Genomic DNA, 16,360 nt, shown 5'->3' on the forward strand with positions numbered 1-16,360 from the left:
TGTAGGGGGAAGGGGAGTCCTTCGGGATAGCCTAGGGAACTGGATTAATGGCTTTTCAATGCATATTGGTTTTGTTATAAATAATGCTGCGGAACTATGGGTAGCTAGACAAGGTTTATTAATTGCCTAGGAACTTGGTTTCAAATTTATATACCTACAAATTGATTCTGAAATTGTGATATGTTGGTTAACATCAAATGGGACCATGTCTCCGGTTATGGCTCCATTAATTTGTGAGTGTAGGGCCATACTAAGTAGGGTGTGGACCGTCCTACCACGTCACGTCTTTCATGAAGCTAACAATATCACAGATGATCTGGCCAAGAGAGAAGTAATGCAAAGAAGTAGCCTAGTGGAATATGCACAGTGTCCTACTGTTGTAATTTATCCATATATTGGGATCTTTTGAAAAAAAAAAAAAAAGGCACTCCAAAAGGGAGTTACTTAACATCCTTGAACCCATGGATTTCATAAGATCCATGGGTTCGAAAGAACTACACAAACTGGGATAATAGTAAAATGCTTAAATAGCTTTGGACACCCTTGTTTACAAAATAAATAAATAATTTTTTTTTTCTAATTTTTCTATGCTATTTTGAGGAAAAATTGTAAATAGAAAATCTTAATCACATGCATACACAAGTTGTTTAATAAAACTTCTTATGTTATTTTCTTACATTATTCTAGACTTCTTAATTCATGGTGAGTGGTTAGGACAAAAAGACATGAGGAGGTTAGTGTTGACGGTGGTAGAGTAATTTTATGCTAATGGAGGTTAGGACCAATCCTCAAACTTAGGTACTACTATTTATCATTCAATTGTAGATATGGACAATGAGATGTTTTTGTTTGATTGATGAAGAAAATTATAAAAGCAAGATAAATGAATTTTGTGCAACCAATGAATTGATGAGCCTGAATATGTTTTTATTTATTTTAAAGATGGAATCTCATATGAACTTTACTAACTTTAGTGGTGCATCAGTTGGGAGAAATAAATAAATATTTTTTTTTGTCTAATTTTTCTATATTATTTTGATGAAAAATTGTAATAGAAAATCTTAATCATATGCATACACAAGTTGTTTAATAAAACTCCTTATAATTCTTTCTTACGTTATTCTAGACTACTTAATTCACGGTGAGTGGTTAGGATGAAGAAACATAAGGAGGATAGTGTTGACTGTGGTAGAGTAACGATCCCTAGTTCTATGCTAATGGAGGTTAAGACCAATCCTCAAACTTAGGTACTATCATTTAACATTAAATTGGAGATATGGACAATGGGATGTTTTTGTTTGATTGATGAAGAAAATTATAAAAGCAAATAATTCAATTTTGTGAATTGAGGATTGTGCGACCAATGAATTGATGGAGTTGAATATATATATATATATATATATATTTAAAAAAAAAAAAATTATTTTAAAGATGGATTCTCATATAAACTTTACTAACTTTAGTGGTGCATTAGTTGGGAGAAATAAATAAATAAATGAATATCTTTTTTGGTCTAATTTTTCTATATTATTTTGATGAAAAATTGTAATAGAAAATCTTAATCACATGCATACACAAGTTGTTTAATAAAACTCCTTATGTTTCTTTCTTACGTTATTCTAGACTTCTTAATTCATGGTGAGTGGTTAAGATGAAGAAACATAAGGAGGATAGTGTTGATTGTGGTAGAATAACAATCCCTGGTTTTATGCTAATGGAGGTTAAGACCAATTCTCAAACTTAGGCACTATCAATTATCATTAAATTGGAGATATGGACAATGGGATGTTTTTGTTTGATTGATGAAGAATGTAAGGACCAGATTTGAGTTCCTAGCCCACTATGTGGATGGATTTAGGCCCAAAAACAATGAATTTGTAGAGAGTGGGTTGGAAAATTGGGCTTTAGTTGATCAAACGAACATTGGGAAGGATTCAGATGATAAGAGAATGAAAAGAAAAAGGGTTGTATTGAAGAAAAATCGTCCTCGGCAAAGTTCGAGGAGGTCTATTCTTATATATTGCTCACAAGTCCTATTATAAGTTTGGTTTTGGAATGCTATATTGTTTTTTTTTTTCCTTTTTTTTGATCTCTTAATCTCGTTGCCTCCCTCTTCTTTTATATTCTCTTTCCTTTTTATCTCCACCTTCCACTTGTATGCTAGATGGTTAGTACTGATATTTGTCCCATCAACACCTCCTATAAGTCCTCATGTAGTAGCTGTAAGGCTGAAATAGACTGTTTAGGTATCACTTCTACATTAATGCGGCCAATGAGTTAGCTACAGTGCATTTAATGCGGAGGTAGTAGCTTTCTTCCCATATATTTTGGAGCTCCTCTTTATCTGATATCTCTGCAATACTTGCCCGCCCCAACTGAATTTTCGGGGTCATCATCCTTGCTATCAAACCATCTTCCAGGACCTCGGCCTAGTCTGGCCGATGACGTTTTTATCCCCAACACACTCTCTGGAGCTATAATGACCAAATCCCACCTTTCTATTTTTCGACACAGTCTCTTCTAACGAAGGCCTCTCCTCCTCGGGCAAGTCCTTGTCCTCGGCTTGGGCCACAGGCCCAATATACGGGTAGATAATGAACCTCAGGGCCCAAGGGCCTTACAAAGAAAATTATAAAAGCAAATAAATGAATTTTGTGAATTGAGGATTGTGCAACAATTGAATTGATGGAGCCTAAATATGTTTTTATTTTATTTATTTATTTTAAAGATGGATTCTCATATGAACTTTACTAACTTTAGTGGTGCATCAGTTGGGAGAAATAAATAAATAAATATTTTTTCATCTAATTTTTCTATATTATTTTGATGAAAATCTTAATCATATGCATACACAAGTTTTTTAATAAAACTCCTTATGTTTCCTTTTTACATTATTCTAGACTTCTTAATTCATGGTGAGTGGTTAGGAGTCGAAGAGACACAAAGAGGGTAGTGTTGACAGTGGTGGAGTTATGGTCCCTGGTTTTTTTTTTTTTTTTATTTACAAGATAGAATTTCTACTCTAGCCTAATTTAAGTGTATATGTGTGTGTAGTTCCCTTCTGAAGACTTGAACCCAACCCTTACCCTCGCACCCTACAAGTATTTATACTTGTGGAATGACCACTGCACCAAGAGTGTACAGTGGCAATGGTCCCTAATTTTAAACTAATGGAGGTTAAGACCAACCCTTAAACTTAGGTACTATCATTTATCATTAAATTGGAGATATGGACAATGAATTGTTTTTGTTTGATTGATGAAGAAAATTATAAAAGCAAGATAAATGAATTTTGAGAATTGGGGATTGTGCAACTAATGAAGTGATGGAGCTAAATATGTTTTTAATTTTTCATTTTATTTTATTTTTTTTAAAGATGAGATCCCATATGAACTTTAAAAACTTTAGTGATGGACGCATCACCATTTGAAATAGGTCTAGTTGGGGAGGGTAGTAATGGGAAGCCAAAGAAAAGTTACATATTGGGCTCACAACCAACTTTTTAAAAAGAATTCTATTATTTATTTTAATAATAATGTACCATAATTTTTTGTTTTAATAAAAATTTGGTATTTCGAAATGATTTTTTTTTTTTTGCCATATAAATTCAAAGAATTGTTGTTATTTTATTTGTAATATCAATTTTATTATTCAATTTCAATTACATTATTCAAGATAGTATTAGTTTTTATGCCATTTTTTTTAATTAATTTGTGCATCACACGATAGTACTAGTTTAAATGATTTTACTGACATATAGATCTTAAAAGTTACGTAAACTAAAAATAAAAAGAGCGATGCATCCCTTCAATAAAAAAATATAACATGATTAACATACCTTTTTCTTATAGAAATAATATACCCTATCAAAAAAGAAAAAGAAATAATATATACTGAAAAAGAAACTAAAAATAAAGCAATATGGAGGAATTTGAACTCTATTAATATGTGGGTTTGATATGTCTAAGTATAAGATCTCATTTGAAATCCATAACATACTATCACAAGTGTTTTTGTTTTGAGTAAAAAGATCCAGAGAATTCACATCATAACCATGTGTTGTTATAATTAAATATATATTAAGCAATTTATAAAAATAATTGTTCTCCAAATCTCTTGAATCTAAATCATGAAATCCAAATGCAATCTTTTAAGATTTTGTTCATTTGGGTTTTTCTTTTCAAGATATATAGCAAACTTCACAAGTATAGTTTTCTTTAAATTATAATAATATATAAAAAATTCTCACGCATTACATGCTTGCATTCATATTTCTTTTGTTGTGTTCTTTGATTTTCAAACATAAATGAATGTCACATAGAAAGAAATTTGGTTATAATCTAAGACTACAACTTTACTTAATATTCTTTTTTTTATTGGATATAAATTTTCACAAATCCACTATTAGATTACATTTTCTTCTTATATACTCCATACTTGCAAAATTTTCATAAAATATATAATTAATAGCTATATTATCAATTAAATGTTTAAATTTCAAGTTTTTACAATTTAAAATTATGCATAAAAAATAAGTTTATGGATCAAATAGTAAATAACATCCGATTGATAGGAAATTTGACATGTGTGTTAAGAACAAAAATAACATACAACCCAATGATTATATTTTTAAAATACGTAATCATACTAATTTTTTTAGTAAGAGTTATAATCTTAAATTACATTTAAATTCGTAACCAAACTTTCTCCCGATTAAAACTATATAATTTAAATTGTGCACTATTCAGAATCCAACAAATGAGCCCACCACCATTCCGACCAAGAATACAACTTGATTAAAATGGGTGTGCTATGGTCAATAACAAAACCATGCATTTTGATGAATTTTTTAATTTAGGAAACTAACAAATGGCGCTTTAGGTGGGATGTGGGGATGAGCTACGCAGATTCCTCTATAGACGGCCCAACTAAGAAATGCGGGCCCATGCTTTCTTGTACCGACTCCGGCAGTATCACGCCAAGTACGCACTTGGGAATCAAACTCATAATCATTATTTTGTTATTGCCCCCCATAATTTCTTCTTTTAATTTAATCCCACCTTCCTAAATTTTAACACTTTTTAAGTTCACCTAAGAGAATTTCACTTGATTTATTGTTGAATCACCAAAGTGACACCCATTGAGAAGTGTTGGGAGGTTTTAGCCTCCTTTTGGATTGCACGTTTGGCGTTTTTAGTGCGCGTCTGGCATTTTTATGTGGGTCCCGTGCACTATTCACAGGACCGCAAGTATAGAAAAACACATTTTTTATTTTAAAACTGGATCTTACGGCACTATTTATACATTTAAAAATTATTTTGTTACAGTGTTTTAGTTTTCAATAATAAGTAATATCCAAACAGACCCTTAAGGTGATTTCTACCTAATTTCCTTATAGATTATTTATTTTAATAATATATTTTACTATTTACATGTTAGTAGGAGTGATATAAGCCAGCAATAAAAAAAAAAATTACTGTAAGTTAAAAGTCTTGTAGCTTAGTTTTGTTTTAATTTGTTTCATTTTTTCTTTAATAAAAAAATAGTTACAACTTAAATGAGATAGCTAAAATGCTATCATGTTTTGTGTTTATCTCATTTGGGATTGAGATTAGCACCAATATCCTAATCAACTATCTAACATTTTCCTATCAAAAAAAATAAAAACTATCTACTATTAATTTGAAAGATATTGGGAAGAAAAATATTGGTAATTTCTTTGTTGTATTAGACTATTAGTTTAGCCCCCCAAAAAAAAAAAAAAATCATTTGAAATTCTTCAAAATTTAGCATAATTTACAAGAGGCATAAAAAGATTTATATATCTACAAAATTAATTGTTTTTACTGTTTTTTTTGTCAGACCAAGTTTGGTAAGCGAAGTTGAATATCAAATTATAAAATAATCATCTCATAAATTAAATTACCAAGTACCAAAATCTCAATGAATCTTTAGGATATATGGCAGTTGCAATGACACTTGTGGGCATCAGAACTTAAAAATTCAGTGCAGTGCTAGAAAGGTAACTTCAGTTTTCTACTCATTCCATTGTCATAATTTATTGATTAGATAAAATATTAATAATTAAAGAAAGTAAAAAAAAAAAAATGCCCAATAATTCTCAACTCGATTCTTCCCCGCTCCCCTTTCTTGACTAAGTAAATTAGAGACAAGATTAGAATCATTGCAGTAATTAATGTCATTTATAATAACTGTTATTTTTATTATAAATAGCACATTGTTAATTTATTGTAAACATATTCATGTTTTTACATATAATAAGAAAATAAAAAAAGTCCTCTAGTCATTATTATTATTTTTTTTTTTGAGAAATAAACACATACACGAGAAAGAAGGAAAGATATTCTAACACAAAAACATACCACAACTCCATTCAAAAGCTATGATTCTAGTCATTAATTTAAATTGGTTGAATTTAATAATACATCTTTTACATTTTACCCTATAGTCAATACTTTTATAAAATGTTTTTCTTTTTATAGAGAGTTTTAACTTTCAACTAATAATGTTTACTCCTAATGAATTGTCTTTTATTATCAGAACAAGACACCAACTGATTTTTTTGATATAGACAAGAATCAAATTCCAAATAAAATACTTCTATAAAATGTGAACTTATAAAAGGATGCTCTTCTCTAATCACTAGAAGTCAACAAGAAACTCAAAATAAAGTAAAAAAAATAGCGCAAAAGTTGTAAATATCTTGTGCGAATGGAGCTTTTTATTGAATGGGTTACATACTCTGTCCATAAGATTAAATGACGAAATGGAATAAAACTCGAGCATTATGTCTGCCATTCATTTTGTAAATTAATTTCTTCAAAGTCCATTGTCCTCCATGATTGATGAGACGTAAATATGACGATGGATGGCAAATCTGTACTAAAACCAAACATAATTTGACAAAGTTGGTTGTACCGAATTTCAATTCTACTCGATATTTTTTTATTGTATGTAAATTTTGACAAATCTATCATTGTATTATATTTTCAATACTTACAAAAATTTTCAGAAGATAAAAAATAAATAGTTATGTCATCAATTAAATATTTAAATTTCAAGTTCTTATAGTTCAAATTTATGTATAAAAAATAAGTTTATAAATTGAATAATAAATAACATTAAGAGGCACAAAAAAAATATGATATGTATTGCTCAAAGTTCCATCATTACAAGCCATTAGCTACACCCTTTGTAGCCAAACTTTTCTTTCTTATAAATTTATACAATCCTCTAGAACCTACCAATCTTCTTATATATAGTATAACTAAGTGTATAACCTAGGTGCCACCTTCATTCAAAACAAAGTCTCACTCAAACCTAAAAATTCTCTCCCTTTGAAAGATGCTAGCCAAACCTACCCACCATATTGTTCCACCAAAATTCCCATCATCAATAAACCTACCTCCATTAGTATCGCTCAAAGTTCCATCATTACAAGCCAAAACAACCCCAAAAACAATACCAAATGCTATATCCATTAACCCCACTTCAACTAACCATGTTTCAACCTTAGACGATACGCTAGTTGATGATTCTGTTTGTGCCTTTTGGGACTACCAATTCTTGTTTGTGTCACAACGCTCTGAAACAACCAAACCCATCACTCTTCACGTTGTGGATGGTTCGATACCACATGACTTTCCTTCTGGTACTTACTATTTGGCCGGACCAGGGCTATTCTCCGATGACCATGGCTCAACTGTGCACCCACTTGATGGTCATGGCTACCTTAGAGCCTTTACGTTTGATGGGGTCGATAGGGAGGTCAAGTTCATGGCTAAGTACGTGAAGACTCAAGCACAAGTGGAGGAACATGACCCCACGACTGACACGTGGCAGTTCACCCACAGGGGCCCATTTTCTGTGCTGAAAGGTGGACACAAAGTTGGTAACACCAAGGTGATGAAAAATGTGGCTAACACTAGCGTGGTGAGGTGGGGTGAGAGGGTGTTGTGTTTGTGGGAAGGTGGGGAGCCGTATGAGATTCAATCTGGGACGTTGGATACGGTTGGGAGGTTCGATCTGATCGACGGCGATGATTCCGCGGTAGATGGGGGAAAGAATAGTGGTGATATATGGGACGTTGCCGCCGGCCTTTTGAAGCCTATTTTGTATGGTATGTATTCCAGCTACAATAATTCTAGAACCACGGTCTATTCCATACATTTTGTGGCAATTATTTTATGTAACAAATTGTGATTATCACACAGCTAGTCATATAAGAGAGTTGTAGTAAAATACAATTTTTCATGAACACACTTGTTTACGTATTTTGATACAATTTGCAAATTTGTTAATGTGTGATTAGATTACATTATTTATACAGTTACACGCAGGTCCACCACTAAAACTTAATAAACGCAGGTCCACCACTAAAACTTAATAATAAGTAATTCAATTACCGTTTATTGCGTCTCTAAATTGTGTTAAATTGCATGGGCAAAAGCGTGGTGCTTGAGTTTTTGCTTTTTTATTTATTTGAGGAAGAGAGTTTTTGCTAATTTAAAGTCAAAGGTTGCACTCATTTTGGAAAGTGACAACCGATCATGGTATTAAGTAAATAAATTCATGAATTTTTCGAATTACTTTTTATCGTATCTATCATAATCTTTATTTGAGGTCGTTGATATAAACGAAACCATCTTTGTCTCGCACTAAGTGCCCCTTTAACATGATTAATTTTACCAGCTTATTTTACTATTCAGTTTATTTTTGATACTATTTATGGGTCCCACTATACTTTTTCGTACTATTTATAGGTCTCACTGTACTATTTCAGCTATCTTTTACCTTTATTTACAGTACTTTCAGTAAAAAAAGTTTTTAATTTCAACAAAATAAGCGAATCTTAAGCAGATCCTAAGACACAAAAAGTGAAAAAAGCTGACTACCAAAATTGCAATATACAATTTGGGTTTTCAAACCAACTACTAGTTTATAAAATCAACAATCATACAATATTAACTAGATTGTAGCCTTCACCTATTAGTCATCGAAGCCATATGACAATGTGAGATAAACTGAACTTAGCATGGTGGAAGGTTTTATTTATTTATTTATTTTTTAATGGATGATTACTTGTGTAGCGTGCTATATATTGCCATTTAATATAGTCTATAAAGACAAAATATTCTTTATCTATTTCAATAGACAACACTTAAAGTACCTTCTCCAAAAAAAAAAAAAAAAAAAATTTTTTTTGAAGTATAATTATATTATACAAACAATTCATACATAATGGTATGTGAGATGGTCTCCACTCTCATGTTGCCAAATGCATGTACATGTATTGATAAATGATAATAAACTTTTCACATTATTATTAAATATATATTTTTTGTGAAATTATCTATAAGTTTTTTTTTTTTTTCAATTGTTTGTTTGAGTTATTTTAAATTGGAGTATAATATTAATTAGCTTGTAAGAATGACTAGGAGGAGCGAAACATATACCTTTTACAATGTTTATCCAAAATGAAAAAAAAAACCTTTTCCAAAAAAAGAGCAACCGTTGCCAATTTATTTTTGGAAAATCCTTAGAATATTCTTTTTTTTTCATTAATTCTCTTTGGATGAGCAAGCTTTTTTTGGATGAGCAAGCTGGTCTGGCTAAATGGTTTAATGATAATCTTTCATTAAAATCAACTAGGGGTTATAGTTGATACTACTAGACACATTGGATGGTCTAGTTTCAATCATCTTTGCAATTCTCTGATCATATATATATATAAAAGCATCATATGTAGCTTTATTAAAAAAAAAAAAAAATCTGAGATTTCCTGTATTTGTTCTTTTGCCGATACAGTTTTCAACAAGCAGTAGAAGTTTGCTATCATTTTTATTTTTCTTCTAGGCGTGCGTTTGGCATTTAAAAAGCCAGCTTATTTTACTATACAGTTTATTTTTGCTACTATTTATGGGTCTCATTGCACTTTTTGGTACTATTTATGGGTTCCATTGTACTATTTCAGCTAACTTTTACCTTTATCTACAATACATTCAACAAAAAATTTTCAGTTTTAGCAAAATAAATGGATCCCAAACAGACCCTAAATATGTACTAAAACACTGTTCATTGATTCAATCTAGGACCCTTCTCCAAATCGGATTAATCTACAATCCCATGTCACCATTAAGGGTGGAATGCCATCACATATCATTTAGTTGACACATTTTAATGTTTTCAATAGAGATATTCAGGGTTGAAATCTTTCTTACCCCTATTGTAACAATTAAATTTAAAAATAAATTAAAAGAAGAAGGAAGTATAATAGAATATTTTGCCATCTTGTCCTTAATGCTTTCAATTAATATATAATTATAAATTATAGATGACATTTATGTGTCTTATGCCTAATTTATCTTTTTCTTTTTGGTTAAACATTCACAGGAGTGTTCAAAATGCCTCCAAAGCGGCTGTTGTCTCATTATAAGGTTGATGCCAGCATGAATAGACTTATTACAACATCATGCAATGCAGAGGATATGCTACTGCCTCGCAGTTCTTTTACATTCTATGGTACAAATTGAATAAGCCATGCTTAACTATCATTTAATGTATAATTCACAGCAAATTTATAACTTTTATCTTATAATTATCTTTTGCAGAATATGATTCAAATTTCGAGTTGATGAATAAGCAAGAGTTCAACATCCCCGATCACTTAATGATCCATGATTGGGCTTTTACAGATACTCATTACATATTATTCGCTAATCGAATCAAGCTTGATGTTGTTGGTAATTAAATGCACATAAATAGTTATGCAAGTAAATCACTTTTACTTCATTGTTTGTGGCTCTCTGATCTTTTTAATTTATTCTCTAATTGCATGTATATACATCTATGTGCACTTTAAACATAATTTCAATTGGTCCAAGAGCATTATTAGTTCATAAATTTAGGTAATTACTAAAGATGACTTGTTTACCATGAAGTACACTGCTAATGGCACTTCCTTTTGAATTGTCAATTGGTCATGGGAAAGAAAGGAAAAATACTTGGGAGGTTTACAAAAGCCATTTTATTTTCAAATTCTTATAATTAAATTGTTCCCAACTGTACTATTTTTACATGAAAAATGCAAGAGTTATAAATTATTTTATAAATTTTTGATGTGGTAAGTAGTTATTGTTAAGTGAAAAAGTGTAGCGGATCTAGATGAGAACTAATAATAATTGGCTACAATAGTAGTTTATAAAAATATTATAAAATAATTTGTGACTATAGTATTACTCCTATATAATCATATTCAAAATTGGCAAACTTAATTGAGTTTGATAAGAATTAATCTAGCTATTTTCTTCAAGCAATAAGAAATTGTGGAAATTAAAAGAAAATGTTGAATTGTAACTTTTTAATGTGGCAAATTTTGATGAAGAAAATGATAGTGTTACAACAATAAAGTGAGATAAACTGTTTAATTAAAGTGCAGGTTCAATGGCAGCAGTGTGTGGAATATCTCCAATGATATCAGCATTATCAGTGAACCCAAGTAAGCCCACATCTCCCATGTATTTGCTCCCTCGATTTCCAGATAAATCTGGTAAAGCTCGAGATTGGAGAGTGCCTGTCGAAGCTCCTTCACAGTTTTGGTTGCTACATGTTGGCAATGCTTTTGAGATTAAGGATGTCAATGGGAATTCAGAGATCAAAATACAGGCTGCCACTTGCTCATACCAATGGTTCAACTTTCAAAAAGTATTTGGTGCGTAGTTTTTCAAGTCTAGTTATTTTCTTTGGCAAGTTCTGAATTTTTATCTTTTTTGGTCCGTCAAGAATCAAGATCTTTTTATTTTTATTTTTATTTCTTTATACAAGATAAAAATTCTACTCTACCTTAATCTAAGTGTATATGTGTATGAAGTTTCCTCAGAGAATTAAACCCCGGCTCTTGAGTGACATAGTTAATATAAATATTTCTGTCCTTTTAGTGACTTAAGAAACCAATGTAGAAACTACCACGCGACAGATCATTCTAAGCCCAAAACTGAGAAACTAAAAGAAACCAATTCAGTCTAATACAAATATAAAGCAAAAAGTCCAAAGGCAGTAAGGCATATAAAAAAGTTCACAACTATTGAGGTAGCAAGTTGTTATTGTTAGATAAAAAAATGTATCAGTTGTAGGTTTAGATAAGAATCAATAATAATTTGTCAATTCAATTTTTGAAAAAAATATACGGCACACTAAACGTGGCCGAAACTATGATAAAATGATATTCTAGTACACACCTAAGCATTGTTTAGTTTCACTTTGGAGCATATTATTGCTACCATGAGCCATGTTGCACATCTTTTTAACAGAAAGTATGGACACTTTGGCATTGAACAGGATATAATTGGCAGAGTGATAAGCTAGACCCTTCCATTATGAATGTAAATGAAGGTGAACATGAGTTGCTGCCTCGTCTTGTTCAGGTACTCGCTCTTTCTCTAGGTTATACATCCATAATGTATGTATTATGTGTTAATATAACAATTCCAATGCTTGTAACGCTTACATAGATTAGTTTGAGTTCCTTGCGTCCAAAAAACAAAAAATCGAAGTACATTCTGAGTTAGCAATGAACTATGTGAAAGATTTTGTATAATTTCCAATTAGCATATATCTTATTAAATATCCTGTCACATATGCAGGTGTCTATTCAATTAGATGCTGATGGTAACTGCCAAAAATGTGGCGTGGAGCCTTTGATTAATAAATGGAAAAGGTCAACAGATTTTCCTGTAATTAACCCAGCATTCTCCGGAAACAAAAACAAATACATATATGCAGCAACTTCTTCTGGGTCTCGCCAAACATTGCCACATTTTCCATTTGATACCGTTGTAAAGCTCAATGTGTTAAATCAATCTGTCCATACATGGTCTGTTGGTCATCGGAGATTTATCGGTGAGCCTATTTTTATTCCTAAAGGGGATGAAGAAGATGATGGATATCTTCTTGTGGTTGAGGTGAGCAATGTCTTGATCATTTATCTTATCAACTAAACTATATAATTTTAGTGTAAGCTAATTTGCAAGCTTAACTAATGAATATTCACTTGATACAGTATACACATATATATAGAAAATATCGGTTGAAGCAAATGGAGCTAAGAAGTATAGAATCTATCTTCTCTGATTAGGCAAATTGTTGTCTCATACTCTCAATGTCCACACTTCATGTGGATCAAACATCAATTTGGAAATGTGGATACTTTATGTTCATATTTTATAAATGGTTGTCCAATGTGTATGAAGTGTGAATATTAAGAGTATGAGATAATCATTGCTCAATAAGTATTATGTGAACCACAAAACCAAGTCAACCAATATATAACCATTTTAGTTGTTTTTAGTTTGACATTTTTTTTTTTTTTTTTAATTCGAAAAATTGGTTCATAAAGGGACTATATCATAATTAAACCAACTTTGTGGTAACATTCTTCTTTACTGTCAAAAGTCTATCATAAGAGATTGATAGGTCTTGGTGGTGGTGACTATATTGTGGATTTATATTGACTGCGCTTAAATGCACTTTTTTTTTCTTTCTTTCTTTCTTGTCTATATTGTAGTATGCCGTTTCAATACAAAGGTGCAATCTTGTAATTCTGGATCCTAAGAGGATGGGAGAAGATGATGCACTTATTGCAAGGCTTGAAGTCCCAAAGCACCTGAATTTTCCTCTTGGCTTTCATGGATTTTGGGCCACTGACAAGTAATTTTTTTTTGATAAATGAACTAAAATTCTAAATGAGTCAAAAATACATTTGCTCACAATCTCAGACCCATTTAGGCGAGTGGAAACTATTGTAACAAAGTAATATTTGTAGTTTAATTGAATGAATAGACTTTCATTTACATGTACAGTTTGAATATTTGTATTCATACAAAAATAATAAATTGCTCCTTCTTTTGTTGCTGGCTTAAATTGCTTTATGTGAACACGTGATGAAGTGAGAATCCTAAGAAATTAGACTCCGATTGATTTTATAATGAAATTAATCAACTTGTTAAATTAATCAATCTAAATTCTTTTTAGGTTAAATACCACCATCCATATATTTGCCATATAGATTGCTCAATACCTTGAAGCCTAATCCACTTTCCGCTTTCCACGTTCTTGGAAAGAGTACAATAGGACATAACTTCTGTCTTAGAGTTTTGTTGATATTGCTTTCATCAATTTAGACATCATTATAACGGAAAAAAGTTTCTTTCAAACTCGTCATATATCTTTTTATTGGATGTAAATTTGGAATATCTAACCGCTGGATTGCTTGTTATTATTATATCCTTAATACTTGCAAAATTTCAAGAAGATCAACGATCAGTAGATATGTCATCAATTAAATATTTAAAATTTAAGTTTTTGTGATCTAAAATTATGCACAAAAAATAAGTTTATTGATTGAATAGTAAATAACATACGATTGGAACGAAATTTGACATGTATTAAGAATATAAAGAACGTGCAATTCATCGGTCAGATTTTTAAATTTTATATTCAATAAAAAGTTATAGGAGGAAATTGAAAAGTTTCTCTCCAAATTAGTTTGGAGAGAAACCTTATTCATTATAGTGTGGAGTTTGGATTGCATGATTGTTTTTAGAGGAAATGGATGACCAATAATGCATGCAGTAACTTTCACCGAAAATTCTTTTCGCCTTCTACGTTCATTCTTGACTAATAGCATTTTTTCCAATAGTTTTTACATATAATCCACTTTCTACATTATTTTTGACTTCAATGTTAATTCACCTCTGAAATTAATTTTTAACCTACCAACAATAGCAAGTAGCAACCTGCTACTTAGAGTTGTTGTGAAATTGATGTGAAAATGTTGTGGATATAACATTTCTCTTAACTATGGAGAAGTCTTACATCCACAACTTTTTCACAACAAATTATAGAAGTAAGTTATTATTGGTTTATATTTGAACCCACCACTAAAATTAATTTTTCTTTTCTATTAATAACAGCTAATAATAATCCTTCACTTAGGTTCTATTGTGAAAGTGAAAATATTGTGAACATAATGTTTCTCTTAAGAACGTCTTACTTTTCACACTTTTGAAAAAAGGAAAATAGGACACACTAATACAGATTAACCTTAGTGTGATAAACTATACATTATAATTCCAATTTTTCATAGAAAGGGAATGAGCTTCATAAAATTTCTTAAAACTATGTTATTTATTTATTATTATTATTGTTGTTGTTGTTGTTGTTGTTACTATGAGAGGATTTGAGTAAAAATGCACGTGAAGAAGTTAAAGGGAAGTTTGTGTAATTTACCATATATTTTTTTTAGTCAAACTTAACTTAGTTGTCAACAGTGACGGAGCCAAAACTTTGAGTTAGGGGGAGCAGTTTCACTGTTGGTTGTGTGTGGCAGTTTCAACCTTTGATTCTACTATTTAGCCGTTGAGTTTTTTTTTTTTTTTTGGGTAAGAACAAAATTATTTTTGTTTCGAAATTTTTAAAGAGAAGGGTTATTTATTTTGAATAAAATTAGTTAATTAAGCTTAATTTTGTTTTTAGTTTTATTGCTAATTTTTGTTGTTGAGCTATGTTTTTTTTTTTGCTTGTATATTGTGTTTTAGATTTTAGATTTATAAATTCTTTTATGGTCACTAAAATGAGGAAAATGTTAAAACTGCCAGTTTTTTTTTATAAATTACTAATGTGATAAGTGGTTACTGGTAAGTAAAAAAAGACACGAGTGGTGTGCCTATATGCGAACTAATAAAAATTTGCTACCAAAAAAATTTGTAAAAATGTTATAAAAAATTTTGTAAGTATAGCATTACTCTTAAAAGAATCAATGATATTGTTAAAGAAAAACAAAATGTAATTTTATAGAAAAAAATTGCTAAAATTAGTATACATATATATAATAATATTTTTTTTTAAAAATCTGGGGGGGCCATTGTCCCCCCCAGTCCAAGGGTGGTTCCATCCCTGGTTGTCAAGGAATTTGGCTCGAGAGTAGCGTGAGTCGTGACCTACTTTCTGGGTTCATGAAAGAAGACAATAGGATGCAAAGTAAATCCTGATGACCAGGTATAAGATTTGGTTAAGAAGATATCAATTTTTTTTCATTTCTGATGACCATGCATAAGATTCTGTCTACAAGATATCAAATTTTTCAAAAGTTTGAGCTATTAGGCACAGATGAATTTAATTATTTAATCATATATTAACACTTCTTCTTATGTGTGGATCCAAAATCCCTCTTACAGTCTTACTAAATAAGATCTAATATGTGGCATTTTTAACACTTTTTACATGGGAGGTAAAGATCGAACTTGGGATCTCCTATTCTGATATCACGTTTATTAATCATTTA

The 16,360-nt window shown here is 30.6% G+C and overlaps 1 protein-coding gene across 1 annotated transcript; it reads left to right on the forward strand.

Annotated features, from left to right (window-relative positions):
- Nucleotides 1–7,308: 7,308 nt before the first annotated feature.
- LOC115983574 (carotenoid cleavage dioxygenase 7, chloroplastic) lies at nucleotides 7,309–13,800 on the forward strand. The gene is made up of 7 exons (XM_031106288.1): nucleotides 7,309–8,140; nucleotides 10,414–10,542; nucleotides 10,632–10,763; nucleotides 11,459–11,731; nucleotides 12,358–12,443; nucleotides 12,663–12,980; nucleotides 13,583–13,800. The coding sequence occupies exons 1-7, from the start codon at nucleotides 7,366–7,368 to the stop codon at nucleotides 13,727–13,729; spliced, it is 1,860 nt and encodes a 619-aa protein (XP_030962148.1). The 5' UTR covers nucleotides 7,309–7,365; the 3' UTR covers nucleotides 13,730–13,800.
- Nucleotides 13,801–16,360: the final 2,560 nt, after the last annotated feature.

The sequence above is a fragment of the Quercus lobata genome, chromosome 4 (assembly GCF_001633185.2).
Source record: "Quercus lobata isolate SW786 chromosome 4, ValleyOak3.0 Primary Assembly, whole genome shotgun sequence".
Classification (NCBI taxonomy): Eukaryota; Viridiplantae; Streptophyta; class Magnoliopsida; order Fagales; family Fagaceae; genus Quercus; species Quercus lobata.

Coding starts and splice junctions, on each gene's coding strand:
- LOC115983574 (XM_031106288.1), top strand. CDS start 7,366: ATGCTAGCCAAACCTACCCACCATATTGTTCCACCAAAATTCCCATCA. Junction 12,444..12,662: donor TGCTGCCTCGTCTTGTTCAG/GTACTCGCTCTT, acceptor TCACATATGCAG/GTGTCTATTCAATTAGATGC. Junction 12,981..13,582: donor GATATCTTCTTGTGGTTGAG/GTGAGCAATGTC, acceptor TCTATATTGTAG/TATGCCGTTTCAATACAAAG.